The following is an 18786-nucleotide window of genomic DNA, read 5'->3' on the forward strand; positions in this document are numbered from 1 at the left end:
TGTACCCAAGTCCAATGATCAGTTAACATCAACCCACATTAATCCACCCGTATGTCCAATTCCAAGTCCTCAAACTCGGCTCAATTCTTTGCAAACAAATGACAATGACCCAACCACGACATGTGACCAATATTTTATAGTCACTGTTGAACCTATTGCTCTTAAACCGATGGCTGCTTCTTCTCATATTGATCATCATCACGTGGTCATGCACTCCAAGGATGGCATGCTCAAGCCACATCATTTTAGCACAAAATATCCCTTGGTATTCGTAGCTTCCACTATCTCTGCCAAGCCTACTTACTTTAGTCAAGCTCGACATGATCCTCAATAATGTGAAGTGATGATAGATGAGTACAATGCCTTGCTCTTCAATGGTACCTATCTTTAGTACCTTACTCTTATATGTTCGAACATTACCTTTACAATCAACCAAGTATATCAATACATGAATAGGCCCCACGTGCACGCACTAGCTTGCAATCAAGCATATTCTTTGCTACTTAAAGCATACTATTGGCTATGGTCTTTATTTAACCAAAGGCTCATCCTCTCCTCTTTATGCCTATTCCAGTGCTAATTGAGCCTATGACCGACATTTTGTAAGTGGCTTCAATATTTTTTTGACCCTAATCTCATATCCTGAAGTGCTAAAAAGCAATGCATTGTGGCATATTCAAGTACCGAATTCGAATACAAAGAGCTTGCCAATACTATATCTAAACTAATTTAGATTCAATTTTTATTATAGAAATTGAGTATCTCACTTTCTCAATCCTCTATATTTGGTGTGACGACTTATCTGCTATATATTTCACTGTCAAGCCTGTATTTCATGCTCGAGCCAAGCATTTGAAATTTAATTTCATTTCATTCAAGAGCAAGTGGCTCGTTGCTAGCTTTATGTCCGATTCATCTTCTCCAACGATCAACTTATTGATATATTCACCAAAGAACTTGCCTCCCAATACTTTTAATAGTTGTATTCCAAGTTGGAGGATGTTGGCAGATCTTTATCTCAACCTCATATCAAGGATGTATAATTTGAAAAAAATTAAATTTTAAATTCTGTATTTGAAATGGTATAAATTTAGGATGAATCTTAGGGATCTATTTGTTATTTCTTTCAATATTTTTATCATCCTAGTTGCAATCTTATATATATATATATATATATATATATATATATATATATATATATATATATATATGATAACCTATGGGGGTCTCAGCTCTATATCAAGCTACGTATAAAGGATCCTGGATCACAAGGGGCGATCAATTTATCCAAGCCATAGTCTCTGCGGAACGTTTCTAGAGCGAGAAGCTCTACGTTTTCTTTTGCTTCTCCACTCTCACGGAAAGGGCTTCCTTCTCCTGCTGGTAGTGGGGCGTCCATCGCCCGCTCTCCTCCAAGACCTTGAAACAGTGTTTTCCATCCAGAAGAATACGTGGATATTAACAAGAAGCCAAATTATACTAATATGAATACGTGGGAAGAGTTGGAGGGTCAAATTTGTGAACCTATTATTTTACCGGGCAGCGTTTAGTGGCTAGACTGCGGCTTTGACCCCTGTTTCCGATGATCAACGGAGTTAGACCACGACAGCATGTCAAGCTCCGGCAGGTCCTTTTCGGAAGTGATTCCCTCACCTCAGCGGCCAATATCTGGCGGGGTGGGTGAGCGCATCCTTTGAGAATAAGGTCAATGGTTTCAGACGTTAGAGATATTTTGGATAGCAATCCGAGCTTTTGTTTCTATCACGTGTGCGGCGGAGTAAGGGGAAGCCCAATTTGGTAGGCTTCAAAGTATGACTTGGGCCCATTCCAGTCAAAATGGTCTTCGTCAAAGAAGTAGATAGCTGCAATGTCAATTAAGAAGCCAAAATTACTCTTCATACAATATACAGTGGTTTTCTGATCTTTGTTACATGATCTTGCATCAAATCATAATCTAACCAATACTATAGCATAATTTGTGTGTTCCAAGAAAAGGAAGGGGCCCGTGCACCGCAGTATGTTGTGTCTGCCTGCCATCAAGAGATGAGCAACCATCAAACAACGCACACCGTGTGTAACATAGCATGTGTTCGTGGACTGCCTTTTGTGATGGCCGTCCACATCGTCTGATGGTGGCCACACAACACTTTGCGGTGCCGCATGCACAAAGATCCATAGAGAAACCTTTTGCTCGGAGATTTACAATATATTACGAAGATATGCATCGGTATGCTACTGCAGACATGAGATTGAAGTGGGATAAAAGTGGGAGAACCAATAGAAAAAATACAAAACTTTTGAGGCAATGATTAGGATGATTAGGAGACAACCTAATCACTTTAATTGAGCAAATGGAAGTATGAACAAGAATTACAGAAAATTTAGAGCAAGGAACTAGGAGTTTAGCCCGTAAATTCAACCAAACACATCAAAAGATGAACCTCCCCTTCCGCTAACAATTTAGATGTTGAAACCAAAGGGTTCAGCTTCCCTTTGGTCGCGTTAGAAGAAAAGCCAGTCCAACTTAACTAAGAAGTAGATGCTATCGAGAAGACCGAAAGCCGTCCCTTTTCTCCAGAGAAGATCTTTCGATTTCTCTCTAACCACACCAACCAACACACAGCTGAAGCCAAAGTCATCCTTCAAACTGTAAATCTTTTCTTAGATGAATCTCTTTCCAATCTCGCCGCAGACTATTGACATTACTACTGAATCTTATAATGAATCTTGCAAAAATGCAACCAAATTGATTTGAAAGGGAGCATGAGACAAATTAATGATCTACACTTTCCTTCTGTTCACATAAGGCACAAGTCACCAGAGTCAACAATTCCCTTTTCTTAAATTCTCAACAGTTCACATCCTTCGGTTAAAGAGTGAACACTAAAGCATTTTGATTTTTTCTGGTATAGACATATACGGATTTGTTTGATCTGGTAAGAAAAGTCCACTGAAGTTAAATCTCTTGTAGCAGCTGTAAACTGTGATGATTCCATTGGCATTCCATCTCCACTTATTTGTATTGTGTCCATTTCAAGAAAAATCCCCCCATCCTGCAAAAGATCTATCCACTTGACCAGCTCCCAGTAGAGACCTTGCAGGTTGCAGGGAGCAAATTCAGTATTCCATTTTAAATACAATATAGGTTGACAGTCACCAGAGATTAAGGCCTCCTTGATCACCATTCCAAAAAAGAGTTGCAAAAATGACCCTTCGGTGGCTGGGGAAGTAGCCAGCAGTCATTCCAGAACACTACAGAGCCTTCATTTTCCTACACAAAATTGTGTTCCCGCTCCGATGATATAACAAACCTGTAAATTTGTTTCTAAGATGGAGAAGAGGGGTCAAGAAGAGAGTTGAACATGATTCAAATATTTGACAAACAGTACACAAACATCTACAAATTGATGATATTGAATTAAATTCTATATATTTTTTTTATTAAGGTTGACTTGTGAATGCTCTTCTTTCAACTCCAAGTTTGCAGTTCAATGCAGTTGCATCATTCGCCTGCTACCCGACAAAACATTTTGGCATCACATATTTTAGCATGGTCTTCAGGAATGGAAAACACTGGCCCGAACTATCAGCTCATATGTCATCTTGCATACATTCTTTGTGACTAATGAAGCAAGATTCCAAACTGACCTTTCTGTGTCCAACTTGGCTCCTTCAAAATTCCCATGACTCCTTGGGTTCATAAGCAGGTTCATTAGTAAGGAGAGAAGAGCTCTACACACTGATCGTCCTCGACCATAAGAGGTAAGGCTATGGGTGCATGCTGCTTTGCCAAAAACCCCTTTCCATTCTTCCTTTCCATCTCTCATGCATTTGGAAAATGCAATCACAGCAAGTAGAAGTTAACTTCACTTTAAATGTAACGTAACAAACTTTCACTTGCCAATAATATGGAGGAGATCTAGGAGACAGAAAATTGGGCTGTCAAAGTCCATAGAACTATAAATCTCATCCCACTCAACCATAATTATGTCTAATGTTTATTTGAGATCATAATGCATCCCATCCACAATGAGCTAAGTGTTTTCAGCCAACTCCATGAGCTAGGTTCACAAAAGATTGGCTGTAATTGTAAGAGTCAATCCAAGAATCAGCTACAGAATCAAGGAATCTTCCATTAACATCCACCCTGTCTTGGCTTAATCCAACATGGGCTTACCAAATAGTAACCATATGCCACAGCATTATTTCAAGACAATCTGCATGGCAGTCTGGTCCGGGACCGCAATTTGAGCCCTTGATAGCACCTTCCATTGCTACAACATGAGACGGATGCATCAATATAAGTTGGCCTCTAATCTAGCTCAATCTGAGTACAACCTGGTTGCTTTGAAATGCTATCGCCGATCATCCCAGTCCTTAAATGCTCGACATCTTCCCATCTCTCAGCATCTGCATAAATGTTCGACATCAGAACATAATCCGCATCACTCAGTGGAGCCAAATCCGCAAGCTCTTTAAATGCTTCTTCTGCCAACTCCACATCACCATGAACTCTACAAGCCCCAAGCACCGTCTTCCACAACACTGAATTTGCCTTTGTTGGCATCTCCTTTATCATCTGAAAAGCTTCCTTAACCAGTCCACACCGGCTCAGCAGATCAACCATGCAACCATAATGTTTTATATCAGGCTCAATGTTATATTCTTTGACCATTCTCCAGAAAAAGTCTTGCCCCTCCTTTAGAAGACCCTTGTGGCTACAAGCAAGCAAGACCCCGAGAAAAGTGACCCGGTTGGGCTTTGCACTCCGGCTTGCCTCCCTCTCCATGGAAGCAAACAGCTCAAGAGCGTCCTTGCAGTGACCATGTACTGCCAGAGCCACAATCATTGTATTCCAGCAAGTCACATGCTTCACCCCCATCGCATCGAACACTTGCCAAGCCAGCTTCAAGTTACCGCATTTCGCATACATATCCAACAGGGCATTGCCCACATAGCCTTCAATCTTGAACTCCTTCTCTCTCAAGTATTTGTGTACCTCGTTACCCATCTCCAATGCACCGGTCTCAGCACAAGCTCCAAGAACAGACACGATGGTTAGCTCTGTCGGCTTGACGTCACTCGCTTGCATCTGTTTAAATAGTACCAGCGCATGCTTGTAGTTCTTAACCTGAATGTAACCTGCCATTAAGGTGTTCCAAGAGATGGCATCTCTTTGAGGCATTTCGTTGAAGATTTTCCTCGCCGCATTAACGTCTCCCAGCCTCACGTGTCTCGTGATCATACTATTCCAAGAGACCACGCTCTTCTCCTCCATCTGGTAGAAAAGCCAGTCCGCCAACTCGTGTTCTCCATTCCTATCAAAGGCAGCTATCATAATATTATACGAGACGGTGGTCCTTTCAACCATTTCATCAAACACCTTGCTGGCGTCGCCGACGCGCCCGCACTGGGAATACATCGACATAAGCGAGTTCTGGATGAAGCCGTCGCGGTCCAGCCCAAGGCGGAAGGCGCGGCAGTGGACTTCGGAACCCTTCCGAGCGAGGGCCACACGGGGGGCCTCGCGCTCGACGTTGGCGGAGCGGCCGCAGGCCTTGAGGACGAAGGGGAAGGTGAGCTTGTCGGGCCGCAAGCGGAGGCGGCACATCTGGTTGTAGAGGTGAATGGCTTCGGTGGGGAAGATGCTCTGGGAGTAGGCACGGATCATGCCGTTGTAGAGGAGGGCGGATTGGATACGCACTGCGTCGAACAGGGAGCGGGCGTGGGCGAGGCTGCCCCAAGGGGAGAGGGCAGAGAGGGCGAGGAGTTTGGCGAGGAGAGGGGGGTGAGAGGCGAGGCCGGTTTTGGTGAGTAGGGCGTGGGTTTGGGTGAGTTCTCGCATGCTGGAGGTTCGCTGGAGTAAGAAAGTGATGTGTTCGCTTGTGTACGAGAGGGATCTCATGGCTATGGGGGATTGCAGAGAGAGTCCATGGCTCCTCTAAGAATGGAGGCATGCTTAGGCTTCCAGTAACTGTGAAAGAGGAGATAGCGTGGCGTTTTATGGCCACTGCATGAAACCAGGAGATGGTTCAGATTTTTCACTCCTACTAGAAAATCAGCTCAGAGTCAAATAATAAAGGGGCACATAATAGAAAGAGATTGTTGATTCCACATTATAGAGAAAATAACCCAGGGATTGTTCACTTTTTAGCGTTTTATACACAGACTGTTAACATCTCTGTAATTAAAGAGGTTGTTAATCTTAAAAATGTTATAGTATGTGAGTGCTGAATTTGTCCAATTACAGGGCAAGCCCTTCTTGGCTCCCACTCCTCTCCACTCAAATTTCTGATCTGCTTCAGCCGTTCGACTTTAATGCAATGCACAAAGATTGGGTGGATGTCAATCTGAAAGCATTACACAAAGAGTTGAGCAAATAGGTTTAGCTTTTTCAACCAAAACTGTTGTTGACTTTTGTAATAATTATAACTATTGTTATTTGCTGCATAAAAGAAAATTGAAATGTTTAATATTACATTGTTATGTTATTGCAATGGAAAATAACGAGCAATAACAAGAAAATAAAGATACTGGCCTTTCATTCACTATTGGATAAAAGATATTATTTTTAACACAATATAATCACTTTTGGGAGGAAATTTGGTTGTAAGAAATGAATCTAAAATATAGTATTTAAATATGTAGGAAAATGGGTAAGTAAAAATGATAGGTGTTAATCATGTTATAAATACATATCCTCCCTAACATAGCTCATTGTATATTTATCCTTAAAAAATGACTATTTGTGTATATACCTCTCTAATCAACTTTTTTTGTGTGGATATCCTTTTGTTAGTTTTTCGTTATTAATAAATTACCATTTGAAATGTAAAATAACTTTACCACCCTTTGCATTGATACTTTTAAGAAATTTTGTATAAAATTATATCTCTTTCCCATACAAATTGAATATTACATTTTTTTAGAGATAATGATATAAGAGTTCATAATGTTAAATAATACTCAAAATGGTTATTTACTAGTACCATCAACAAAAATCTAGTAAGAGGGGCATAAGGGCATCCATGAAAAATAAGATGTTTGAGAAACACGTGCAACTAGCACACTTCGGAAGATGAATATATAATTAGCTATATTTGCATTGGTACATATATATATATATATATATATATATATATATATATTATTTCTAGTAATAATAGTAATAATACTTATACTAGTATAATAGTAATATACTAATAATATTAATAATAATAATATTAGTATATTAATATGCCCGCCCACCCATGCATGAGAGGTTTAAGTTGGCTACGCTTCGACATATCTTCACTCAAATCCAGTCAGATGCAAATCAAGTCAGATGCAGATTAGACAATGGGGATTCTACATCAATGATTTGAAGTGCTAAATGTAATCTACTCTTAAATATCAAAGACCTCTAACCTATATACTAAGTAGTTAAATAAACATGCATTGTTTCGTGATTAATATGAAACTCCATCATCCAAACTAAACCTGGCTGGATCTAAATAAAGATGTACGTACTACAGTATAGCCAAGTTAAGTTGTGTATATATATATATAAGGTTGTTATTTTAAACCTTGGTTGGAACAAGGTAAACGAGAATGCCAAGTAGGCCGTCTATCCCGATAGATTTTTGAGACTCGTACTCAGGTCAGACGTGCATTATTAAACACCCCCAACACACTCAAGGCAACAGCTTTTAGCTTGTATGGTGGGCAGGACCCAAAACACATTTAAATTCCAGCAGTCATTACCGCTGGTTAATAAGTGTTCGATTTGAATTTTGTCAACGGACACTACTCAAAAAAAATAAAATAATAATGGACGAGGCCAATAAGACCATATCACAGTGATTTTAACAGGATGGGGCTTGCATAGAAAGATCCCAATTGTCATCGGATTCACCCAATTATGGAAATATTAATTTATAGCCAGGAGATATATACAAATCTAAAAAATGATGAAAAAAATTAAATGATGTCATCATCAGCATAAGCAAAATCAATGGATGGCACTATTAATAAACCTCCAAGAAATATCACATATAATGCACCTGCCCCCAAAATATTGTTGAAGAGTGAAAAACCTAAGTACAAGATCTTTATGATGATCTTAATGTCCTTCAGACACTAATCCATCGACACCTTGCTATCATAGATGTATAGAAAGCAATTTTCATGTCCATATCTCTTAGCCCAAACAGATCAAATTTTAGTTCATGATATAAGAGGGTAGAAGCAACGAGAACAGATGTAAACTAGTTTCTTGAATGGAAATTACCCAGCAGATAATCCAATTGCTAAGGATCTAAAGCTGATTATTTGATCTTTTGGTTAAAGCATGCATATGCTTTAGACAAGAAGGAGATATAAAATCATTTCATTGCAATGAAACTTTAATATCGCTTGTGAGTGACATCCTGTCAACTATTTCTAGCTATAGACATCACCGCATGAGCAAAACTAAGCAAGAGAGGTCTGCTGTCAGACTGTTAAATTAGATGATCAGGAATTCAGATTTTTATGCAACTTGTAATTTCTGCTTGCTTTAGTATCATTCCTTACAATGTCTAATAAGCATGGTATTCCTGTACGACACAGCCTATGATGCTTCCCTTTTCAAGAAAGAAACATCCACAGCCTTTACTGCTCATGTTCTACTATTGCCTGCCCTCTTTGCAGCAAAGAGCTGACGAAGAAAAGAAAGCTTGCCTCCAGTGCGAGCAGAGGATGCTGCCGTAATAGCGCCCCTGTTGTTCACCACAGAAGGTACAGCTTCAGGCTCTGGTGAGGATGGTGGAGGGAGGGTGAAGAGGAAGGCATTTAGCATCCGTATAATCTGGCTGAAACTGGGACGTGTATTAGGGTCCTCAACCCAGCATGATTGCACAACGAACACTAGCTCGGGGGGTGCATCCTCTGGAAGGGGTGGCCGCATTTGCTGAAGGAGACCAACAATTAGTTCCAAGTCAGCAAATATTATCATTAACGACACAAGCACTTTATCACTATTAGAAAATGAACTATTTGTTGCCATTATGCAGATTAGCTATATGTAAAACTTTTCACAACTGACAGAATTCAAAACTGTTTTTGGATCGAGATATCACTGATATAATATAGCTTTGTTTATCGCTTAATGTTTCAGATAATCTTTAGCTAACAGTGCAACAACAGCAACATATTGCAGATATCTCACTGATTACAACACAATCTCTCTTTTCTTTCTAGATAACTATTTAAGTGATGCCTCTCTGGTATAAAACAAAAATAGAAATAAAAATGTAGGCCAGGTATGTATGTACTTATGTACTCATGCATGCATTTGCACAGGTATGCATTTATGGACAGCTTGCTAGATTCCAGTGTTTTGATATCGGCCTCTCTTGATTTATGCAGTTTGGGGGATAGGAAAACGAGGCAAAGATTTTCACAGTGATAAAGAACATCTTACAGTAGAACTTTCTTCTCCTCTCTTGCTAATCAATCTAATAATATTTGGCAAGGATTCAAACACAAAGGTACAAACCAATACATACCATGGTATGCATCATACCAATTAATGAACTGTATGGGCCCATACCAGTGATTTTTAAAAATCCTCCGTGATTCCCACAAACAAATTATATTGCTCTAATATAATCAAACAGATAATCAAACTTTATTGCTAATAATAACAGTTTCCTTGGACTCCATCTATCACAAACTTAGATGATCTTCCTGAAGGACCTGAACCATCCATCTCACTCAGACATGTCCAAACAGAAAACCTGACTTTCATTAACAGTAATAACTTTCACTAACAATAATAACTTCCAGTAATATCTTATTCAACATTTTAAACATATAAGGAAATGTTCTCTTATGAAAATAAATTCCATAATTTATATCTGCTTTCTTGATTTTGTGCTGAAACAGGTCAAAGATGTAGGACAACAAACTTCAATTCAAAATGTCTACAATAACCAAATTATTCTTGGTACTGACCATTCAACCAATGCAATATCATGTCTAGGACCATCCCCAGACCAGCCACTCAAGATCAGAACTTCACTGCACTACGTGGATCATTTCAGTATATCAATACCCAGCCATATTTCTAGATATACCTAAAAAATTTTCAATGCTGGTTGATTCCATTTAATTATGCATCTGAGAGGAAAATTCCATCATGATGCGAAATGGGAACTAGGCCTGTCAAATACCAGGGATAAGCCACATAAAGGTATCAGAATTGCATGGATAGCAATAGACAGAGTATTACCGTAAGATCCTCACCTATATCTGAAACTATATCGACCCACAAAACAACGTTATCATTATCCCAACAAAAAAATACTGTCTTCTAGAGATTTCACCATCATGCCATGTATGATTTTCCCATTTGATTTACATAATACAGTCCTATCTGGCCTGAGAGTAATATGCTTATTAGAACTTGTAATTTCTATGTTTAGCCCATCCTTACACAAAACACTAGCATCCTAGGCAGTGATTTGCGCTGACCCAAGCACCCACCCATGCCAGCCTGTTCACTTGCTAGGCACATTCAGGATGCACAGGATGGGCAGTGCATTCTCCTCTGGGTGCACATTCAGCTGCTTCCTGTGGCCAGCCCAAGAGACCTAATCTACCATTTTTGCATGTGACATGATTTGTATATTTCAACAACATGTTTGTATCCCCAGGCTATCATAGGATTGCCATCCCCTTGCATAGTTAAAGGTCGCCCTTCCTGCCCCTATCTCTTTCTGCCCCAATTCCTTCCAGCATAAGAAACAAAATAGACGAACAAAAGAACTTGGCAGCAATACAAATTTTACTATGTACAGAATTATTACCATTCAACATAAAACCAAACTCAATATGATTATTTTTACCGAATAAGTAAACATTCAACATGCATGTTCAGCTGATACCCTTCATGTGCAGAAGACTCAAATGGAATCTTACGAACACATTTTACGTTTTAAATGAAAGTATTTTCATCAAAGATTTAATTTGGTTATCCAGCCCATCACCTTAAAAGCAGCAGCATATGCAGCCTGCAAGTTGGACATGCCTTCAAATGGCATTCTGTTGGTCAACAACTCCCACAGAACAATGCCAAAGCTGTACACATCAACCTTGTTGGTGTAGTGCTTCTTCTCACCACGGCGCAGTGTAACAGTGCTATATAACTGCAACGTCGCATTTCAATTCCGATATGAGGGTCTGGGCTCATGGCAAGAAATCTAACAGCATGAACCACAATCAAGAGTTTACAGTTACGGTAAAAGAAAAGAAGAAGAAAACGACAGCAGGAATTGGCAACAAGAGGGCAGCAAAATGATATTTTCTAAGATTGCATCTTAATTCATAAAGCCAGTTGCATAATATTCGCAAATTTCGAAGTATAGATTCATTCATAAAGCTCTTCTCCTTTAAGGATGGCATAAGGCTGTCAATTTAAGGTTTACTTCAGGAAGAAATGGTGCAAGGCAAATAATAACGAATTAGATAATAAATGCAATTTTTTGTTATATAAATTAATTAAACGCAAACAAATATAGTATAGGGTAACAAACAAATATACAGCACCTCAAGATATATTTGCACAAAGCGGAAAATGTTAAAACAATGAAAAGGGCCTTTATATAATAAAATAGGTGTGATACACAAATTAATTCATATTTTTTTTCAAAAAAGTTACATTACTCATTTAATTGACCAAAAGAGAGTGTCTTTCTTCATAAATATGGGCCATATCATAACCACAACCATCTAGCCTTGACACAACTATTTGAGGTCAGCTTCTTGAATCTATATTTACCAAGCATTCCTATTAAGGATCACCTCTTGTGTTACTAAAAGCCTTTTCAGATCTTCATTGTAAATATGGATAATTACCCAAAAAAAAGAACTTGTAGATAGTTCGAGAGGATTTATAAAAAGAATTTAAAAATATGTTTGAGAGATTATACATAAAAGAATTTACAAATATTTATTCAGCTGTCCTGGAAGTTTTATGGGTCATGCCTTTGAGCCTATTCTATCTTAATATAGACTTCGTTTTCCCTAACTAAAGTACATTCTGCATGGAAGGTGTTTTGACATTTCCAATATCTATAACATCTTCAATGAACTTATTGTGCTATCTTATTGAGCTTATCCTCCTCCATATATTAATTTGTAAAAAAATAATGTTTATTATAGCATAGAAAAAAATGTGGCCGCCTTCATCAGTTTCCATTGAGTTCCCAAGGATTTACACCCGGTGATATTAATAATAAATTTTAATAATTTTTAAATGATCAAAAAATTTGTTGATGTATCACCTCAGGAGCCATCCAACGGTATGTTCCAGTTTCAGCAGTCATCATTTCAGTCACAGTTTCTTCTCTTGCAAGTCCAAAATCAACAAGCTTGACATTCTTCTGATTTGCAGTAAGCAACAAATTGTCTGTGTATTTGAATCACATTTTGATAAGCAAATGTGTGGCACATGTACCGAAAGATATATAGAACTAACACTAGATTATCTTGCATATGAATGATTATACGACAATAAGATAGACGAGGGAAGTTGATATTCTCATTAGGGGGAAAGGGCGAGTTGATATAAGTCGGATACTATCACTTCAAACCATCGAGACCTAGAGTACTTCATATACTATTTCTTCCTGTTTATTTGATACAGCATCAAAGAATATTTGCATGAACAGGAACTTCAAAGGGGAAAAAAACAAAAATCCAATAATGCAATCAAGGTTTGCAAATTGATAAAAAGCCTACTAACTTAAATAAGGTTCTTTTTTTCCTATCAAAAATATCAAGGGAAACTAGATAAAGTAAACATCACTCTTTGTCTTACCCCTGAAGCATAGGCACGTTCTTTTACAATAAAAAGTTTTTTGGAATACACATTAAAAGCTTGGAATTATAATAAGGATTAAAGTGTAAGAAATAGGTTTGGTCGAGTATATCCATACGTTCTTTTACAGGCATCGTACATCAACAAATATCTTCCCCAAACATGACCTGGGTACCTCAATAGACATTCTTTTACAATAAAAAGGTTCTCAGAATGCAAGTTAAAAGCTTGGAAGTATAATAAAGATTAAAGTATAATAACAAGGTTTGGTCGAGAGATGTTCTTTTACAGGCATTGCACATCAACAAATATCTTCCCCAAATACGACCCTAGGTGCAATAAACAATTTTACAACTTGAGAGAGCCACAATAATAACACTTGGCCGAAAAACAACACGAAAAGAAGAAGGAAAAAGGAAAAGGTCTTCAGATCTTCAAAAAAAGGCTAGAGGAAGGCAAAGCATATAATGAAAACAGGTCCAACATGCTAAAAGAATTTTCATTGAGCTACTAGAAGGATAACAAAATTGTGGCATTTTCAAAAAGTTGAAACAAGGGATCCTGCAACCATAAATACCTAAAATCAGCACCAGGCAGGCCAAAACATCACAAGACATAATCCAATATCATGAGATATTGGTAAAAGAAATGCAGACATTAAGAAACAACAATGGAAATTGCCAGTTGGAAAAGCCCACATACTCTAGTTGCTTTTGAAAGCACCCAGTTGTATACATTATTTATATTCAGGATTTCTTCTTATCTTAACAGGCTCATGCAGAAAGTATTTATGAACAGGCAACCTGTCAGTTGCCACTAAGCCCTCTGAGCTTGTCCTAATCAAATGCTGATGGAGCTTAACTTTAAAATGCTTCAAGGAATAGTTCATGACACAAGAAATAGGTAAGCAGATGGATACCAGGTTTCAAGTCTCTGTGTATTATCCCATTAGCATGTAGGCAGTCCATTGCACGAGCAATGTCAAGTGCAAAGCTAACTGCTTGATGAAGATCAGGTTGTTTGGGGCGAATGCTCAATAAATATTTTTTTAACGACATTCCTGGTAGTAGCTCTGTGGCAATTACCATGATTGGGTCCTTGCATGCTCCGATGAACTACATTAAAAAGGAAGACGGTAATGAGTAGTGCAGAAAATGTTAAGCAAAGAAAAATAATAATACCCTCAGTCTCAAAACTATAATAATTAAGGTACTTATTGGAAACAAACATGAAATCAGTAGGCTGAAGAGAAGGAACAAGCCTGGAACTTTGGAGCCCAATTTGGAAGTAATAAATCATGTATCTAGTTACCCAGAACTACAAATTATTAAGCAGAAATCACACCTTGACAAGGTTCTCATGTTTCACTCTGGACATCATATTCACTTCTCGAATAAAACGAGCTTCAAATGTTGCCTTTTCTTCAGGAGTGTTGCCACTATTGAGTACTTTGATTGCTACAATTTGCTCTTTATACCTGATTGGCAGGGAAAAAAAATTTAGCGGTCGGTCTTAGTTGATGCTAATCATATCAACTAAAAAACAATATTTTCCTGAAAAAAAAAGTTACCAAGTTTCTTCATGATCAAAAAACCATTTCATTATGTTAACAATATATAATCCATTTTAAGTCCATCTGAGCAAGAACAACTAGAAAATTATTTAGAGAAGCTATTGATTTATAATGACTAATTCTTTGATACCACCCATCAATGTCATGAGAAATTTTGAGGGCTAAGTCCATTTGCATAGGATTTAAACACAAACAAGTTTCAAGTTAAAGAGAAATAATGTTCTACAACAAAGTTTTTCAAACTTAAAGGTCATCATGTGATACTCAAAAGCCAAAGCATTTCCAAGCAGATCAGAAACTATGACTTAGGTAGGCTTTCGCATTTTTGTTCAGACTGAATCAGCTTTTTGCATGAGTCATGCCGATGCAGTCCAAGGTGCAACCAAGTACTATAACCAGCTAGACCATACCAAGCATCACGAGAGCCAGTGGATTCGTAAGTGAAAACTTCAACAAGCAAATGTTTGATTTATTTCCATCCCATGAGCGAGTATGCGAACAAACGGGATTCAGAGGTTTTTGCCAAATTTTCTTATAAATTTTCCATGAGGGACAATATAGAATCTTAGCTAGGTTTCTATACTTGTAATAAAATAATTCTAGCATATTTTCCTATTGTTGAGTCCTATTTCAAGTGTGATCTAGAATTTTATATTTGTAGTAGAACAACTCTAGCATGTTTTCTTATTATCGAGTCCTATAACGAGAATAATTCTGTATAAGGTTTAATACCCAAATTAGGGTTAAGGGATCAAGTCCTATATATGCGTCTAATACATTATATAGAGTAGCCTTTTGACATTTTAATAATTTTTTTGAAAGACTTTCCTTTGCCAAACGAAAGGGTTTTCAATCAAGTTTACTTTTATTTGCATGCTAATCTTTGAAGCATAACTTCGTCGATCAAATCACCCCTTCTTTCTTTCCTGCTGCATCACATGCCATGCACAACTTGACCTGAAGGTTCTTTTGTCAAGAAATTGATGTGCATACTATAGTTTCTTTGTAACCGAAACTTACTATTTAATTACTGTGATAATATCAAAACAAGGGCTGCAATTTGGGTGGGTTGGATTAGGTTGAGTGCAAACCCTGTCCCAACACAACTTGGTCTTGAGTTGGGATTTCTTAAACCAACCCAACCCAATCACACCCCATTATAAGCTAAATTCGGGTTGGAGCAGCAAGCTAGGTCGGGTTAGACTAGTCTAGTTGAGTTGGTTTTGCCCTGCTATTTAGGTTAAATTGGGTTGAATAGGAATTTGAGATAATGGAAATGTTTGAGACATTTTTATTAAATTAATATATGTTGAATCGATGCCTTGGTCATCTATAATGGACTAAACGCATGCCAATGCAAGTTCTCACATACTCTTTTTGTTTAAGCTCTAGCATCTTTGTTAGGCTAAGAGTCCAAATCCAATCAAATCTAATTACAAACACCACAAGTGGCCCATAGCTAGTCCCAAGAAGATCCTTAATGCAATTTTCCCTAGTCACACATAGGCCATATGCCAAAGCCTATGCTGCAATATCCCCTAGTCACACAAAAGCCATGGGCCAAGTTTGCACTGATGTGATTTGTAACAAACCAAGACCTCACCCCAAAAGGCTAACCAGAAGATATTTGGGTTCCTTAACTCTATATAAGTATCCAAGATGCACAACAAATATTGGACTAAACATATCCCAGCATGAGCTTTCACAAGATGCAAGTGAGAAGTTTGTGCGATGAACCACTTAATGAAACAGGAGATAAGGTCCATCCTCCTTTCCATGTGCGTTGTGTCTTTGTTGGGATCACTAACAAAACCAGATTACTAAGGTTCATGTTCAACTAACAGGGAAACAATAATTCATTATCAATGACAATTAGTTTCAAGAATAAAGAAATAACCTTTCTGCTGAACAAGGCTTCTTCAAGCCATAGAGAGACTCAAAGATTTTCTTTCTTACTGAACTATGCCAAAGTGGGTTTTTCCATCAAATCATAGTATCATGAAATGATGCCATATATTAGAGTTACAAAAGCACATGATAGAAATATGTAAAATGGAACATTATATAACCATACATGTTCATATGACGATTTTCTGGATGAGCAAAATAGACCATATTTTCATGTAATTAAAATTCAGTTGCTGCATAATAGGCTAAACACTGAGAATGAAAATCTTATACAAAAGAACATTTGGGGCTCCAAAATGAAATTATTAATGATTTCAAGTTAACCAAGGTAATCAGAGGAAATTGAGATGATTGAATAATTTGCTTCCATGTATGAGAATAAGAAAGCAGGAAAAAATTGTAGAAGCCTATCTATCTTTATTGCAAAGTTTCACGTGTGGATTCGTGGTTCACATGACAATTAGAACCGTAAAAAGGTAGCAGATTTTCTTTTTCCACCAGAGAACACAAAAAAAAGAAAAGAAAAGAAAAGAAGAAAGCACTCAAGTAATCAGGATTTTGCACTTACTTTCCCTCGTAGACTTTCCCATGGGCTCCCTCTCCAATCTTTGATCCAATATAAAGCAACCTTGGGTCAATCAGTAGCTTCTCATCGATATCAAGGGATAGAGATGGAACAGTACCATTCTTTCCAAAGGAGTGCCTTCCAAGCTGAACAAAATCATCCGCCACTTTGTTCAGTCCGGGACGCTTAAACTCCTCACCCTCTTTTCTGCCGTCCCTACAGTCGCCACCACAACTCATGTTGCGGCAATCACAGCCAAACAACAAAACCCCCAGACCATATAAAGAAATTAAATCCACTCGATCCTTCCACTATCTGAATAAAACATCTGTCCAAAAATTACACCAGTTTGCTCCACTTCACCAAAAAAAAAAATATCGAATTCTTCCCTGATAAAACCGCGTTGAAATCCCCTCAGAGTGCAGCAACCACTACTCTATTTACAAAAATTCATCTTTGTGAAAATATCACGTCGAAGCATGAAATCGGGGAGAAGAACCGATCCATCTCTTCCCCAACTAAAAGCTTCAGTACACACGCCCCAAATCATGACAAAAACCAACTCATTTCCATCAACCTACTATTTCTTGAAACTGAAATTTCTCATACAGTTAATAGCTCCAGAAATACACCAAGAAATCGGTAAATATATAACAAGAAGGCTATCAAACCCTCAAATTCGAATCCGAATCTTCCTATCTTTACAAGACCTGTACAGCATCAACTCCAAGCAAAGAAGAGCATCAGAAAAAAAAATCGAAAAAAATAAAAAACAAAAAGTTTGTGATTGGCAAGAGAAAAACCTACTCTTCTTTGAACTGGAATCGATCAGACTCTACGGCCTCTTGTAGATTGTTGGTGGTGCTAACTCATCTCCAACCTTCAAACCCTAACCCTAAGTTCAGGCACGGTTCCCTCTCCTTCACTCGCCCTCGCTTTCTCTCTCCTCCTATTTTCGGACGGATGGCGCAAAAGGAGAGAGGGTGTCTCTGAGAAGATTTTCCGAGCATCGGTCCTACCGCGGCGGCAGCTGCTTTTATACCATGGAAAAGGGCTGGGCTACCCGTGGAAATCCCGCGACCAACGGGATAGCCCCACGTGGCCCTCAATGGGAGGCAATTGACGGTGCCGCGGCCACCGCATCGGCGATCCGTTTCCCTCCGGATAACCAACCACATTTCCCGTTTCCCGTTTCGATTTCAGAGATCTTTTTCAAATTAAAGCATGTGAGTCACGTGATGACCGGGGATTTGCTTTATATATTTGAAATGGAGAGGTGTGGTGGACTGACATGGGTTGTAGAGTAATGATTTGAAGGCGGGAAGGATCGGACGGCCGTGGGTTTTGACCTGGTATTGGTGGGCCCCAGTTGGTGGGGAGAGGATGGGCATCGAGCGTGGTTTGACCGGAATGGAGTTGGGACGTGCGGATGCAATCGTGTGGAGCCCACATGGTTGCATCAAACTTCTTTTTAAAATTAGACTAAGTGATGTTCCAATAAAAATCTAACTGTTAATTTTTAAGAAAATATTTTAAAAAAATTATACATTTAGAGATTATTAAAATATTTTTCACTGAATTTTTTTTTTTTACAAGCGCTTAATATTCATATTTTGAATTTCCTATGCATATTTATTTAGATTATTATCTGTCTTGTGCCCGCAGCGAATAACACAATAAATAAAAAATAAATAAATATGATTTTCCTGTAGAATTAAATATTTAGCACAATATTTATCATTAGAGATCTTTTTAATTTATGTAATGAGGATACATGCCCCTCTCTTTGTTAAGGTGGCTTTTATGATCTTATCGTTTTACATTGGGAGTGCAACCTATTGAATATTGGTAAAAGTGAGACGACATAATATATATATATATATAATATATATATATATA

At 38.1% G+C, this 18786-nt stretch overlaps 1 protein-coding gene and 1 pseudogene across 2 annotated transcripts; both read right to left on the reverse strand.

The window, feature by feature from the left end:
• Positions 1–2764: 2764 nt before the first annotated feature.
• Positions 2765–6128, reverse strand: LOC103713419 (pentatricopeptide repeat-containing protein At5g15300 pseudogene; annotated as a pseudogene). Its single transcript, XR_015968371.2, has one exon. The product of XR_015968371.2 is annotated as a pentatricopeptide repeat-containing protein At5g15300 pseudogene (transcript).
• Positions 6129–8506: 2378 nt separating this feature from the next.
• Positions 8507–17898, reverse strand: LOC103713421 (serine/threonine-protein kinase STY13). Its single transcript, XM_008800342.6, has 7 exons — positions 17695–17898; positions 16891–17597; positions 14186–14318; positions 13761–13956; positions 12306–12430; positions 11010–11168; positions 8507–8929 (listed from the first exon to the last, which is right to left on the reverse strand). The coding sequence occupies exons 2-7, from the start codon at positions 17124–17126 to the stop codon at positions 8639–8641; spliced, it is 1140 nt and encodes a 379-aa protein (XP_008798564.3). The 5' UTR covers positions 17127–17597; positions 17695–17898; the 3' UTR covers positions 8507–8638.
• Positions 17899–18786: the final 888 nt, after the last annotated feature.

The sequence above is a fragment of the Phoenix dactylifera genome, chromosome 8 (assembly GCF_051530095.1).
Source record: "Phoenix dactylifera cultivar Ajwa chromosome 8, Ajwa_hap1_PhDact_Kaust_v1.1, whole genome shotgun sequence".
Classification (NCBI taxonomy): domain Eukaryota; kingdom Viridiplantae; phylum Streptophyta; class Magnoliopsida; order Arecales; family Arecaceae; genus Phoenix; species Phoenix dactylifera.